Source organism: Eptatretus burgeri, chromosome 2 (genome assembly GCF_056783735.1).
Source record: "Eptatretus burgeri isolate ZD-2024b chromosome 2, Ebu_testis_v1, whole genome shotgun sequence".
Classification (NCBI taxonomy): Eukaryota; Metazoa; Chordata; class Myxini; order Myxiniformes; family Myxinidae; genus Eptatretus; species Eptatretus burgeri.
This window is the reverse complement of record NC_140962.1, coordinates 152,483,947-152,497,123: the sequence shown is the minus strand read 5'-3', so window position 1 is coordinate 152,497,123 and position 13,177 is coordinate 152,483,947. Positions and strand designations below refer to the sequence as shown.

Genomic DNA, 13,177 nt, shown 5'->3' with positions numbered 1-13,177 from the left:
AGTCTACCTTAACTTAAATTCACTGCAAAAAGCATCGTCCCCAACATTCACCTGCAATAAGCTCTCAATGCAAAACGTTCAGGATTAAACAGACATGGTACAGCCCTCTTTAATCTTTTCGATTAAACATTACAACATTTGGAATATATTCACAAGAAAACTCACCCCCAGAAAGGAAATGGCCTCCAGCTCCTGCAGTGATGTTTCCAGTAAGGATTCTGCCTTGAAGAGATACTCCATCTGTTGCTGCAGCTTCTCAATCTGCTTCTCGAGCAGAAAAAGCTTCTTCTCTTGCACTTTGTGGACCCGACTCTTAAACGTATCCACAGCTTCATCCACATATTGGTACAGCATCCTTCGCTTCGCCTCCAACCGGTCTTCAGTCCCTTTGCCTGCGTGCTGAGAGGAATTATTCGTTTGATTTTGGTGAGGAGTAAAGAATAAACTTCGAGGGGAAATGTAAAATTTACAAGGAGTGAAATGAGTTTTCGATGAAGGGGTCAGGACACCAAATTCCATGCACAGGTTTGCAAGGACACAATGAAGTAGGAGTGGACACTTATTTGCAAAGCTTTTTTGGTCCAGGATTCTAATAATAAAAATATTCAACTTTTACGAAATCCAGAATCGTCGAAATGGATTTTAAATTGTTTACATTTTAAGGACAGAATCACTGATCAGTGATCAATCACAAAAAATCTCAAGAAATGAAAACTCATTATTAACAACTTATTAATCATAAATAAATATTCACACATATTTAGGTCCAGATAAAGTCTGTCAATAAAATGTCAAAGCTTTTGGCACACTAATGATTATTTGATAAGGGGTAGCAGGATGGTGCTTTCACCAATGCAGAACACACAGCAATTGAGAATCAGGAGAGATTTCAAGACTCACATAACCCTGGATACATTATCCCTGATGATGGCATCCAATCAACTCCGCACATGGCTTACTGACTTCCTCTACTCCCATAACAAATGTGTGGCTCTCAACAGGATCCTTTCATCTAGTCTCCCTGTTAAGGTTGGAGTGCCCCAAGGCAGTATCTCATTGCGAAGCTACGACACAAATCACCAACACATACAGATCATTGTTGATCTTCATCAACAATCTTTCTGACTCTCTGGAACATCCCTCATCTTTCATATCTGCAGGGAGCAGCTTCTTCCCTCTCTTCAGACCTTGTATTGACAAAAATTTAAAGCTGGTCAAACACTTGGAATATGAGCTTCAGTCCTGACAAATCTCACACTTTCACTCCGTCTCTCTGAAAGGACCGTCTGGTGAACCCTTCCACCTACTTCCTCAACAATCCTCTTGAAGAAGTTCAGCCACTCAAACTTTTGGGCCTCTTCATCTGCCATGATTTTTCTTCGCCAAACCACACATCAAAAATGGCCTCCAAAGCCAGCTGCCGACTTCATCGTGCAAAGTCTTTCCGTGGCACAACTGAACATTTAACTACTTGCAAGGTCTTCTTCGGCTGCATGAAGTACTGCTCTTCAGTTTTGGATTTGCACTCCTGCCTCACACCTCAACGTCGTGGAAATCAAGCCCTTCAAAATCATTGGTATCTCCCACAGTGAAGCTGAGCCTCTGAGCCTATCACTTTCCTATCGCAGACAGGAATGTGGTTTCTTTTTCTTCTACCACCTCCTTTCTGGTCTCGCTCCCTCTGTCCTTCCTGTGCTTTGTCCCACCTATGTTTCTTCAGGGCGCATGGGGTCTGCCAGCAATTCGCTTCTGGTGAGACTCCAAAAATCCAGACCAATTGCCACCTCCACTCATTTGGTCCTCTCTCCACCTGTGGAACCAACTTCTTCAGTCAATTCAATCCCATTCCTCCATCGAGGGCTTCAAAAGTGCTCCACAACCATTATTATTTTCTACCCCCATTAACGATTCCCAAGCCCACCTCCCCCAATTCTCTACCCTGCTGTTCTTTTTATTCTGTTATGTCCTGATCCACTCCTCCACAAGCTTTGACCCTCACTCCTTTACAAATATTTATGCCGAACCGCATGCCTAACCCTAAACGCACTTATCAATGAGCAGATTTAAGCAACAACTACAAAGCATTTCAAGAAGAAAACTTTCACATCTCTATTCTATTGGAATGGAAAAGATTAGACCTTCCTGGTTCCGGAATAAAATGGTCCTGGGCCAAAGTGGTTGGGTCGCAAATGTGGAAAGGGGCAGAGGTGATCTCGGTGCTTCACCACGGTGGTGTTTCTTACCCGAGTGTCCTTCACCTCCTGCTGCAGCTGATAGAGTTGGGACTGAAGGTGCTGCTTTGATTTTGATACTTGAGAACAATTTTCAGTCAAAACGCCCTGCACAGAATAAAGAAGGACCAGTACAGAAGATTTGCACATCTTTGTTGCGAAACGATAAGACAATGGGAATGCTGCAATCACCGATAACACACTACCCCAGCAGCCTCACAGATGGACGACTGCAAAGACTGCCATAATTACAGAGATATGTCAGGCGATCAAAAAGATACATGGTAAGGATACTCCCGAGATTGAAAGAAACTGTGTCATGTTATAATTTCTTTAAATAGCATGTAAAAACAGCTGTTTTTACAGCCATTTTCCCCTGCTGAGCAGGGGTTAGCTTCTTCTTGAGGCAATGTTTTATGGCCGGACGCCCTTCCTGACGCCAACCCTGGTCGCCTTTGACGACACACAGGGATATTGATGTGGATTTTTGTCCTCGAACCTCGTCGTGATCGTCAAGGATTCTTTAGGTTGTTGAGGGATCTTGTCTTCGTCGAGGGTTCAACGTCAAGCCGACTCGGTTTTGCATGTATCGTAATAAATAAACCACAGAAATCCAGTAAAATCAATGTTCACAAGGAGTTTTCTTTTGTACAATTTATTTGCTGTCTATCCTCTCGTTCTCCCCCTGATCTCCGCTCATATATATATATATATATATATATATATATATATATATATATATATATATATATATATATATATATATATATATATATATATATATATATACATATACATATATATACATATACATACCATTTTAGAGTAGAGAGGGCTTTTGATAGCAAAGAACAGAATGTACAGCTTATCAGCCCGGTCACCTTGTACTTGCAAAAGAACCAAACAATGTCCAAAGTGTCAAAGAAAGACAAGATTATAAGTAGGTGGTCGGCCTTAACAATTAAATAATAGAACAGTAGAGAGTAAAAAACAAACACTTTGACCTACTCAGACTGAGGCAAAGGTTTCTTGTCTAAAGAGTAATAATTTCCCCAACACTCCGCCCTTGTTGCCTAAAAAGGCAACACAACTTAAGTTTAACGATTTCTGTCACTTGGAAATACATTTTCTCTTGCGTTCGAGTGTGCCCATTTTCTTGGGTAGTCACATCCCCCCTCTTTCACATCGTAGAGCTCAGTCCCTAAGCCTTTCCTGTCCCACAAGCCAGGTGGCTTCATGTGGTTGTACAGCTTTGGACCTGGTCGAGGTTCCGGTAGGCCCCTAGGCCGATAGAAGATAAGGCTACCCGTTGGGCTGCACAGCTGATTTTCAACAACCTATTTCGGGAACAGAGCAGATGGGCAAAAGTGGAATGACAATTCCCATGAATATTGAACACATTCATTTGTGCTACTTATGGATTTCCAAGTTCAGGTTCTATCTCATAAGAGTCGTAGGACTCAGTGTCAAAACCTGGGTAGGAGGGTGGTTCTTGGGCCACCATCACCTTTCTAGCAGTATTCTTTTTTAGACAAGAAACAATCAATGTCGGCATTGTAATTGTTGCACGTCTAACAAGCACCACTGCAATGATGATCCACAATAACCCAACGGAAATCCAATGCAATTGGGTAGTCCCCCATCCTCCAAAAATCCCGTCAAACCAGGAATAAAGCCCGTCTTTCGTAAAATAATTGTGATACTTGGCTCCTTCTTGCTTAATGTTGTCAGCTATGTTTGTGATTTTCTCCTAGTTATCAGGGATACAAGTACAACACTCAGAGTTAATTACAACACACGTTCCTCCTTGAGCCGCGAGAATGAGGTCGAGCGCAACTCGGTTTTGCATTGAAACTGCACGAATGGTGACTACCTCCGAGTTGATATCAACCATGCCTAGAGCAGTTTTATTTGCCAATGATTCAAGCGAAGCAGCTAACTCTGCCAATCCCGCAGACGTTTGTCCTACACCGTAGTGAGGGATTAAAATCATGAAGAACAATTTAGTTGACGTGAAACTCCGTTTACCCCATTTCAAATGCTCAAAAGGTGACTTAGATAGCAGGCGCATATGCGGCAAAATGAATGACAAGAAACGAGATCCACTCCAATTAACTGGAAGCCATGGGTAGGCTCGATTTCCACACATGAAATAGGTATTATTTAAAGCGACTTGTGGTCCCATGGTGTGATTTTCATAAACATAATTACTGCATTCAGAATTTCCTAACCTTCTTTCTCCCCATGCCTCTTGCACCAAGCATCGTTCCGGTTTTTCTGTCGCCCGTTCAACCATAAAATGTGGAGGCATTTTACTTACATTAAAATTTGGCCAAAACCAGTTACTGAAATTTCGTTGGAGGAAATTTCCATTTCCATTGGTAACGATGTGGTCGTCAAGGTTATTATCTTGTTTATCCCAGTTCTTTTCCTTTGCCCAGTATCCACACCACTCACTCAGATTGAATGGTATTGCCAGAAGCGGTATTCCAGTAACTGCTGAATGAGGTATCTTAGTACAAACCCAGCAATCGGTTTTATTCAAAGCCTTCGCGTGTTTACAAGAAAGAGCCAGATAAGTGTTTATTCCATGTGGTGAACCCACTCTGCTCGTTAAGCTTCTTCGGTCTCTGAATGCCCGAGGCTTAGTTTGGTGGGCAGTCAGACAGGCCCATCTCCAAAGCACATGCAAATAACGTTGGTCACAGACAGTACTTATCGGTTTAACAGACCAAGTGCACATTGTACAACCTGCATTTAGTAGTACAAATAATCCTGCAATGGAAAGAACCATTAAAGTTATCAGGAAGCAGTGTTCTCCTCGGGTTCTTTTTGGCCGTGTGCCAGTTTGCAATGTGTGGCATGGATCCATGTTGCTCTTCCTTTACACTTCACAGCCTTATGGGTAGTTAGCAGTATTAGAAACGGCCCACACCAACGTGCTTGAAGAGAGTTCTTCCTTTTGTAAATTTTCACATAAACAAAGTCTCCGGGTTTGAAGTTGTGATGATCAGACGTGGCTGGTTCTGGCAGAGCTTGTTTCACCTGTGCATAAAAAGTTTTTATAGCGCGAGTCAGAGAGACACAGAACGTAAGCAACGTGTCGTCCATGTCTTTTGTTGTCAAAGGAGATGAGTTCGGTAATCTCATTGGTCTTCCCATCAGAATCTCATGCGGAGATAAGCCAGTGTTTCGATTTGTGGTAGATCTCATAGTCATGAGAGCAATTGGCAGAGCATCTGGCCATTTTAATCCAGTTTGTTGACAAATCTTGGCCAGTATATTCTTTAGAAATCCATTCTGCCTCTCTACTGCCCCCGCAGATTGCGGATGGTACGGGCAGTCAAAATGTTGCTCGATTTGCAATACGCGACACATTTCTTTCACCACTTCAGCTGTGAAATGAGTACCTTGGTCACTGGAGATCCTACAAGGTATTCCAAACCGACAGATGAAATCCTTCATCAACAGTTTAACCACAGTAATGGCATCTGCTTTCCGACAAGGGTAAGCCTCAACCCACTTGGTGAACAAATCGACGATGACTAAAGCAAATTCAAAACCGCAGCATTTTGGAAACTGAACAAAATCCATCTGGATATGAACAAAAGGTCCGAATGGAATTGGATGACCCCCTGGGGCCATCTCCACCCCCCTTGCTGGGTTATGTTTTTGGCAAATATGACATGTCTTTCAATTGGACTAAACCCCGGGGCAAACCACTGTCTCCCAATTGAAGCACTCATGCCCCCTTTGCTAGTATGCCCGGCCCCATGTGCCAATCGGGCGAGCCAAGGTAATAGAGCTCTTGGTGCCACCACACGACCATCAGATGATCTCCATAATTTGGATTCATTTTCAAATTCACATCCAGCCAATATCCACAAATCTCGTTCTTTAGCACTAACAGCCGTCTGTAAAGTGTTTACATCGTCAATGGTCGGCGTCGCCTCTTGTCTCAATACACATTGTGATATTAAAGAGCTCTGGTGTGGGCAGCAGATTTTGCAGCTACATCTGCCCTGGCATTTCCCCGTGAGACGTCATCAGATCTCCCGGTGTGGGCGTCACATTTAACCACTGCAATTTGGTGAGGCACAAGTATCGCTTCCAGCAGATTTGCAATCCATGCTCCATTCCTCACCCGCGCACCTGATGATGTTATAAAACCCCTTTCGCGCCAGAGTGTTCCGAATTCGTGTACAGCACCAAAGGCATAGTCGGAATCAGTGTAAATTGTCACTATTTGGCCTTTGACTAAATGGCATGCACGAGTGAGGGGGAACAGTTCTGCCTGCTGTGCGGAGCAGCTCTCAGCCAATCTCCCGCTTTCGATTACTTCGTGATTAGAGCAAACGGCGTAGCCTGTTAATAGATATCCATCAGGTGCACGTGATGATGAACCGTCGACATATAGAATCAATTCAGAATTTTGGATTGGTGTGTCTCTCAAGTCAGGACGGGGTAGACACGTGTGGGCGATTATCTCTTCACAATTGTGAGGATCACCATCTTGTACTCCTGGAAACAAACTAGCGGGGTTCAGCGGTGCGCATCTTCTAATTGTAATGTTCGTGGGTGCTGTGAGTGAGAATTCGTATGTCGTTGCTCTTGAAACCGACAAATGCTGTGTTTTTGTTTTTAACAGTACAGCTGTCACTGCATGCGGTACCAGGAGAATCAAAGTGTTTCCCGCGACGAGTGCTTCTGTTGCCTGCACCGCGAGCGAAGCGGCTGCTACTGCCTTGAGACAAGGGGGGAATCCTTGCGCTACTGGATCCAATCTAGTACTGTAATATGCAACAGGCCGCAATTTATTTCCGTGCTTCTGTGTCAGCACAGATTGTGCTGACTTACCCTGTCTCTCACATGCATACAAATGGAAAGGTTTTTCATAGTTTGGTAAACCCAGAGCGGGAGCCGAAGAAAGAGTTTGCTTTATCGTTACAAAAGCCTTGTCTGCATTTTGTGTCCACGCAAGTGGGCTGGGCGCGTTTGCCGAACCAATGTCCACCAGGGAGCGCACTAAGGCCGCATAATCTGGTATCCACTGTCTGCAATAGCCGGTCATTCCGAGGAAAGACCTCATCTGTTTAGCAGTAGTTGGCTTGGGCAGTTTTAATATTGCCGCTATACGTTCAGGGGAGATGCGTCTTGTATCTCCCTTCAGAATATGTCCCAAATATTTCACTTCTTCTTGGCAAAACTGCAATTTAGCTCTCGATGCTTTGTGTCCTTTTCTGGCGAAGGCCCTCAACAATGTCAATGTATCTTGTTCGCATGCGTCTTTTGACGCTGAACAGATCAGTAGGTCGTCAACATATTGAATCAGTGTGGATTCACAAGGGAAAACTACATCATCCAAGTCGTCTTTGAGGACCCTCGAGAATAATGTTGGACTTTCACAATACCCCTGGGGCAATACAGTCCAAGTGTATTGCCTTCCCTGGTAGATGAATGCAAACAGAAACTGTACTTATTTGGCTATCGGTATACTAAAAAAAGCTGAACAAAGATCCACAACACTAAAATAGGTAGTAGTACTTGGGATGCTTGATAGAATGGTAGTTGGATTTGCAATTGCAGGAAAAGCTGGAATTACCGCGTCATTCACTGCCCTCAAATCCTGTACGAATCTCCACGTTGACTTCCCAGGTTTTCTCACAGGTAGGATCGGTGTATTACATTGACTAACGGTGAGAATGATTATCCCTTGTCTCAATAGCGCTTCCACGACGGGAGCAATTCCTACTTCTGCTTCTGGAGACAAAGGGTATTGCGGTTTTCGAGGCAGTTTCTTTTCTGGATCTATAGTGATCTTGACTGGATTCATGCCTTTAATTTGGCCGACATCGTTGGGATGTGTCGCCCACAGACAAGTCGGGACTTGTTTGAGCAATTCATTGCCATACATGTAGAGATGCTGATTATCCCGCCCACCTCCCCTCCCCCCGGAGGGAGGGAGCGGGATATTGTAATCGTCCGGTTTGTTTGTCTGTTTGTCTGTCTGTTAAGAACTTTACGGCAAAACGGCTTTAGCAAACACTATCAAATTATATCCACAGGTGGGCAATGAACCTTGGACGACCCCATTAACTTTTGGGTCCAATTAGATCAAAGGTCAAGGTCAAGGTCACGAAAAGATCAAAATCGTTTTTCACTCATAACTTCGTCAAAAATGATCTGACTTACTTCAAACCAAACTTCGAGTGAACCTTATTCTATTTGTCACTTATAATCCTACCCATTCCTACAGGGAAAAATGCATATTTGTGAAGATCGGTAGGGCCTGAAGTTTTGGGGGTCATGGTCATCGGTCAAAATTACATATTTTCCATTATAAATCAAAAAAGGTTAGGAATATGCGTGTTTACCATGGAAGACATATATCAAGTCCTTTATTGGCTTTCATTTGACACCTTTGACCTTATGTGGCCTTGAAAGGTCAAAATCATTTTACAGTCATAACTTCGTCAAAAATGGTTTAATTGACTTCAAACTAAGACTAAAATATTCCTTATCAACATTCAGGTTCAGGATGTGTCAAATTTAAATTTGATTCCCAAAATAACTTTATGCCTTAAATGGGCAGGATTTGTTGTGCCTGGCACCACTTGTTTAAATTTTTTTTGGAGTGGTCTCTTATTTTTTTCCAGAGCTGTATATATCCCAACCCAACAATGAATATGAAAATGATTCACTCAAAATTAAAATTAGCAATACCAGAGTCATGAAAAAGTGTAAAAACACAAACTCGATTAATTTCTCGACTTTACCTTGAGTTCAATATGTGCAATCTTCATGGCAACAACTTTGTGGTCCTGATGTCGTCCATCCATGCACATCAGGCACATCAATTTCCCATCATCGATGCAATAGAGTAGAATTGAATTTTTATGATCGGGGCATCTCAGTTCTCCCACATCTTTTCCCGGCTCGACCAGTTTGTGCCCTTTCTGTTTGTGAGGCTTCACATGCTTCTCACAGCATAGGATCTCACACGGTACACACAGCTTGGCTGCCTCTCTATTACATGACTCACAGTGACTTCCACTGTCCTTCACATCAACCTTCAATTCAACTTCTTTCTGTCTCATCTTCACCTGTTCTACCAAACTAGCAAGCATCACATTCTTTTTGAGTTTTGGCTTTTGAGGAAATACCTCACGGCAGTTTGGACAAAAAAAGGCTTGGACTTGTTGCTTGGTTTTCCAGTATTCCTCAACACACAAATGACAAAACGAGTGGCCACAGGTCAGCGTTACAGGCTCGTTTAAAAGTTCAAGACACACGGTGCATGTGAGTTCATCCGTACTAACTCCAATATTTATAGAAGAAGAAGCCATTCCGTTGGATCAGAGAAGGGTGTGCAGCAGTGTTGAAACCTGCACCTGGAGAGTGAAAGAAAACCTTCAGGGAAGAAAACAAGTAAATTAGAATGGAGAACAATTACATCAGAGATAGGAATCAAACAATCCGATGTTGAAAGTACACACATGCATCAGATTGCCAACTTTAAGTCTCCATTTAAAGGATGCATTCTCAAAGCTGCATCTCACTTCGCTGACACGGTCACAGAACAGCACTTCTTCGGTAAATTCAAACCAAGCAGCTAAATGGCAAGTGTGTAATCAGGAAAGATATTGATCTACAACGGCACTCGATAGAGCACATACCTCCGCTAGGCTGTCCAGTTGACATTTTAAATCCCAATGATCGGCTGGATCCTCATCCGGACCTGAACTAAATTATAATCGCTTTGTTCTTGTCACCCACCCAACTGATCCACTAGGTTTTGTCATCACGCGATTAATTCACGTCCACAACTTTTGGAATATCATGCTATAAATCGTTTTCGGTCCATCTCTCAATGGTGAAGAATCACAAAATAATTAAATAATTATCATATACAGATCCAAATTGGGATCTTTACCAAAATCAAATCAATTTGTTTGAGACGAGAAATGGCAGAATGCTAGAATAAAAAAAAAAAAAGAAAGGAGAATAGAAGAGAGAATAAGAATAAGAAGCTGAAAAGGATGAGGAAGAAGGAGACAAAGCTGAAAAGGATGAGGAAAAAAAAAAAGATGACAAAAGAAAAGGAAAGACAAGGACGAAGAGGAAGACTAAGAAGAAAAATAAGACAAGGACGAAAAGGAATAATAAGAAGAAGACAAGGACGAAGAGGAAGACGAATAAGAAGAATCAGACAAGAACGAAGAGGAGGAACAAGAAGAAGACAAGGACGAAGAGGAAGAATAACAAGAAGAAAAGGACGAAGAGGAAGAACAAAAGAAGAGGAAGAAGAACAAGAAGAAAAGGACGCAGAGGAAGAAGAACAAGAAGAGGAATAAGAAGAAAAGGACGAAGAGGAAGAAGAACAAGAACAAGAAGAAAAGGACGAAGAGGAAGAACAAGAAGACTAGGATGAAGAGGAAGAAGAATAAGAAAAATAGGATGAAGAAGACTAGGACGAAGGAGACGAAGGACGGACGAAGAAGACTAGAACGACGAAGATGATGAACAGAAGAAGAAGGACAAAAGATGAAGGACGAAGTAGAAGAATACGAATCAGAAGAATACGACAAAAGACGAAGAAAAGACGAAGAAGAAAGAAGACTAAGAAGACGAGGAGGTAGGATGAGGAGGAATAAGAGGAATAAAAAAAGAAGACGAAGAAGAAGACTAGGAATAAAAAAAAAGAAGACGAAGAAGAAGACTAGGAATAAGAGGAAGACGAAGAAGAAGACTAGGAATAAGAGGAATAAGAGGAATAAGAGGAAGACGAAGAAGAAGACTAGGAATAGGAGGAATAAAAAAAGAAGATGAAGAAGAAGACTAGGAGGTAGGATGAAGAGGAAGAAGAGGAATAAGAGGAATAAGAGGAAGAGGAGGAAGAAGAGGAATTAAAAAAAAGACGAAGAAGAAGACTAGGAGGTAGGATGAAGAGGAAGAAGGAGGAGGAGGAGGAGGACAATAAGGAGAAGAAGAAGAACCAGATGAAGACGAAGAGAGAGGAGGAGGACTGGCAAGTGCCATTCACCCAGTCCTGGCACAAGAAAAACCCTCTTCACAAGCACACCGTGAAGGTCGGGGTGACGAGGAGAGGCGGAAAAATACATTTTCCTTCCCCCAAAGATGTGATAACTCTGGGTCTGGTTCCTTCGCATTGACCTACCTGGCGAGGTAAGCCCGACCAGGGGTAAAGTTCCCCCCAGTGTACCTCTCCGTGTCACAGGAGCGCGCACTCCCATCAAAGTGCGAATGACAATCGGCGAAGGGTACAATACACTCATAATGAAATAAACACGATCATTGCAAAAAAAACACCTCAATCACTTCATCACCGACGAGGTATTCACCGGGTGGATGAGATCGCGCCCGTTTAAGTCTGTAAAACGCGCCAACACTTCCGAGAATCAGACGAGCGACGTTCCTGCAACGTCATCATGACGTGATGACGTAATGCCGTTCCATCCGTTCACGTCCTCCCAACACTCAATATACCGAACCGACTTCAATCGGGAAGTTTTCCACTTATTTTTGTTCTCGTGTTTGTAACAACCAAACCACTTGAGAAGATTTCCGCCATTTTGATGTAATTCTGTGTCTGTCCGTTCAATCAAAACAAACATCTTCATTGATCCGGATCCACGGATGTTTATCCGATGCTATCGTGGTTCGAGTTCCGAAAGTTCACCTTGGACACGCACAGTTATCTGTCGCACATCGGAGAGCATGTGCTGACGGAGACTGGGAGGCATGACCATACACCGACCTTTATGGATAATTCCGTGATGCGGCGGGTCGCTTAACCGACCGTGGACACAAATAACTCAACCGCGTGACCGAGGGTCTCCCACCTATGGAATCGGTTTCCCTAATTAACCAGCGGGGAACCATGCCCTCAGTACCCCTTGCCCGAACTGGATCACCTTTCCGGATCGGATGCAGCCAAGCGCCACTGCCAAGGACGTCCCGGCGAGAAGGAACGGACCGTTGGGAAAAAAGACCCGGCTAAACCTGGATTTGAACCATGCTGGACCAATGAGGGAAAAGACAGACAAAGTCGAGCTGGGAACATTTCTACAACAATTATTTATTTACAGCAAGCGAGGAAAAGCATGCGGCACAACAACGGTTCATTGGGTATGTAACGCAGGGAAAGAGGAGAGGGGTGTGGGGGGTGCGACAATTATACAAGCAACTTACTAAAGCAGACACAGTGCACACTTGACGCGAGATTATTAACAGTAACAACAATAAAAGATTAATGCAGTTCCTTGAAAACTTAATGCAGTTAATGCAATGCAGAGAAATGTAATGTAAATATTAATGTACAGTTAATGCAATGAAAACTTAATGCAGTTCCAGTTCCTACAGGCTTACTTAACAGACAGGTGCCAGCACACTCAGACACACACAAAAAAGAAGAAACCCCAATGAAAAAAAGGACTTTTGCAGCGAGGGAGGGGTTGAGGTTATAGTTTTGGGTACCTGGGTGTTTCGGGGGAGGGATGCTCTGTGGTGCAGTACCTGACAATAGCCGCGTTGTTCTGGTCACAGCCGTACGTGTGGAGATTGTGTTCCAAGCAGGAGGAGCTTGAGTGGAGAAGGGAGGAGTCCAGAGGGCGAGGGTGGAGCAGTAGGCAGGACCAGCCAAGAGGCTTGGTCGAGAAGCAGGAAGCACGGTCGTGTGGGCGGAGTCAAGTAGCAGGAACACTCCGCGTGAAGACACCCACACCGAACACACACAACAACCCTCATGGAGGACTTTTCCGTGTTTTATAGAGCCCGGAGCTCGGGGGAGGGGCCATGCCGAATCCGACGTCATCGCCCGAGTCGGCGTTCCGACTGGCCCCGACCCCTCACGTGGTCCGCCATCCTGGGCCGGGTTTCGGCCAGACGCCTGTACAGCCCGCCCACCTGGGTGCAAAAGCGTACGT

At 43.7% G+C, this 13,177-nt stretch overlaps 1 protein-coding gene across 6 annotated transcripts in view; it reads right to left on the bottom strand.

Moving 5' to 3' along the window:
* LOC147033581 (E3 ubiquitin-protein ligase TRIM62-like) overlaps positions 1-11,726 on the bottom strand; it is a 38,755-nt gene extending 27,029 nt beyond the window's left edge. The window contains exons 1-4 of one of the 6 annotated variants that reach the window (XM_085856606.1): positions 11,594-11,726; positions 9,008-9,641; positions 2,244-2,339; positions 166-399 (exon numbers count right to left, since the gene is read on the bottom strand). In XM_085856606.1, coding sequence (XP_085712732.1) covers positions 166-399; positions 2,244-2,339; positions 9,008-9,577 — 900 coding nt within the window. In that variant the 5' untranslated portion in view covers positions 9,578-9,641; positions 11,594-11,726. Of the gene's footprint in view, positions 1-165; positions 400-2,243; positions 2,340-9,007; positions 9,642-11,409 lie in introns of all 6 variants that reach the window. The other 5 variants (XM_085856632.1, XM_085856613.1, XM_085856640.1 and 2 more) reach the window with 5 other exon arrangements.
* Between the last annotated feature and the right edge of the window lie 1,451 nt (positions 11,727-13,177).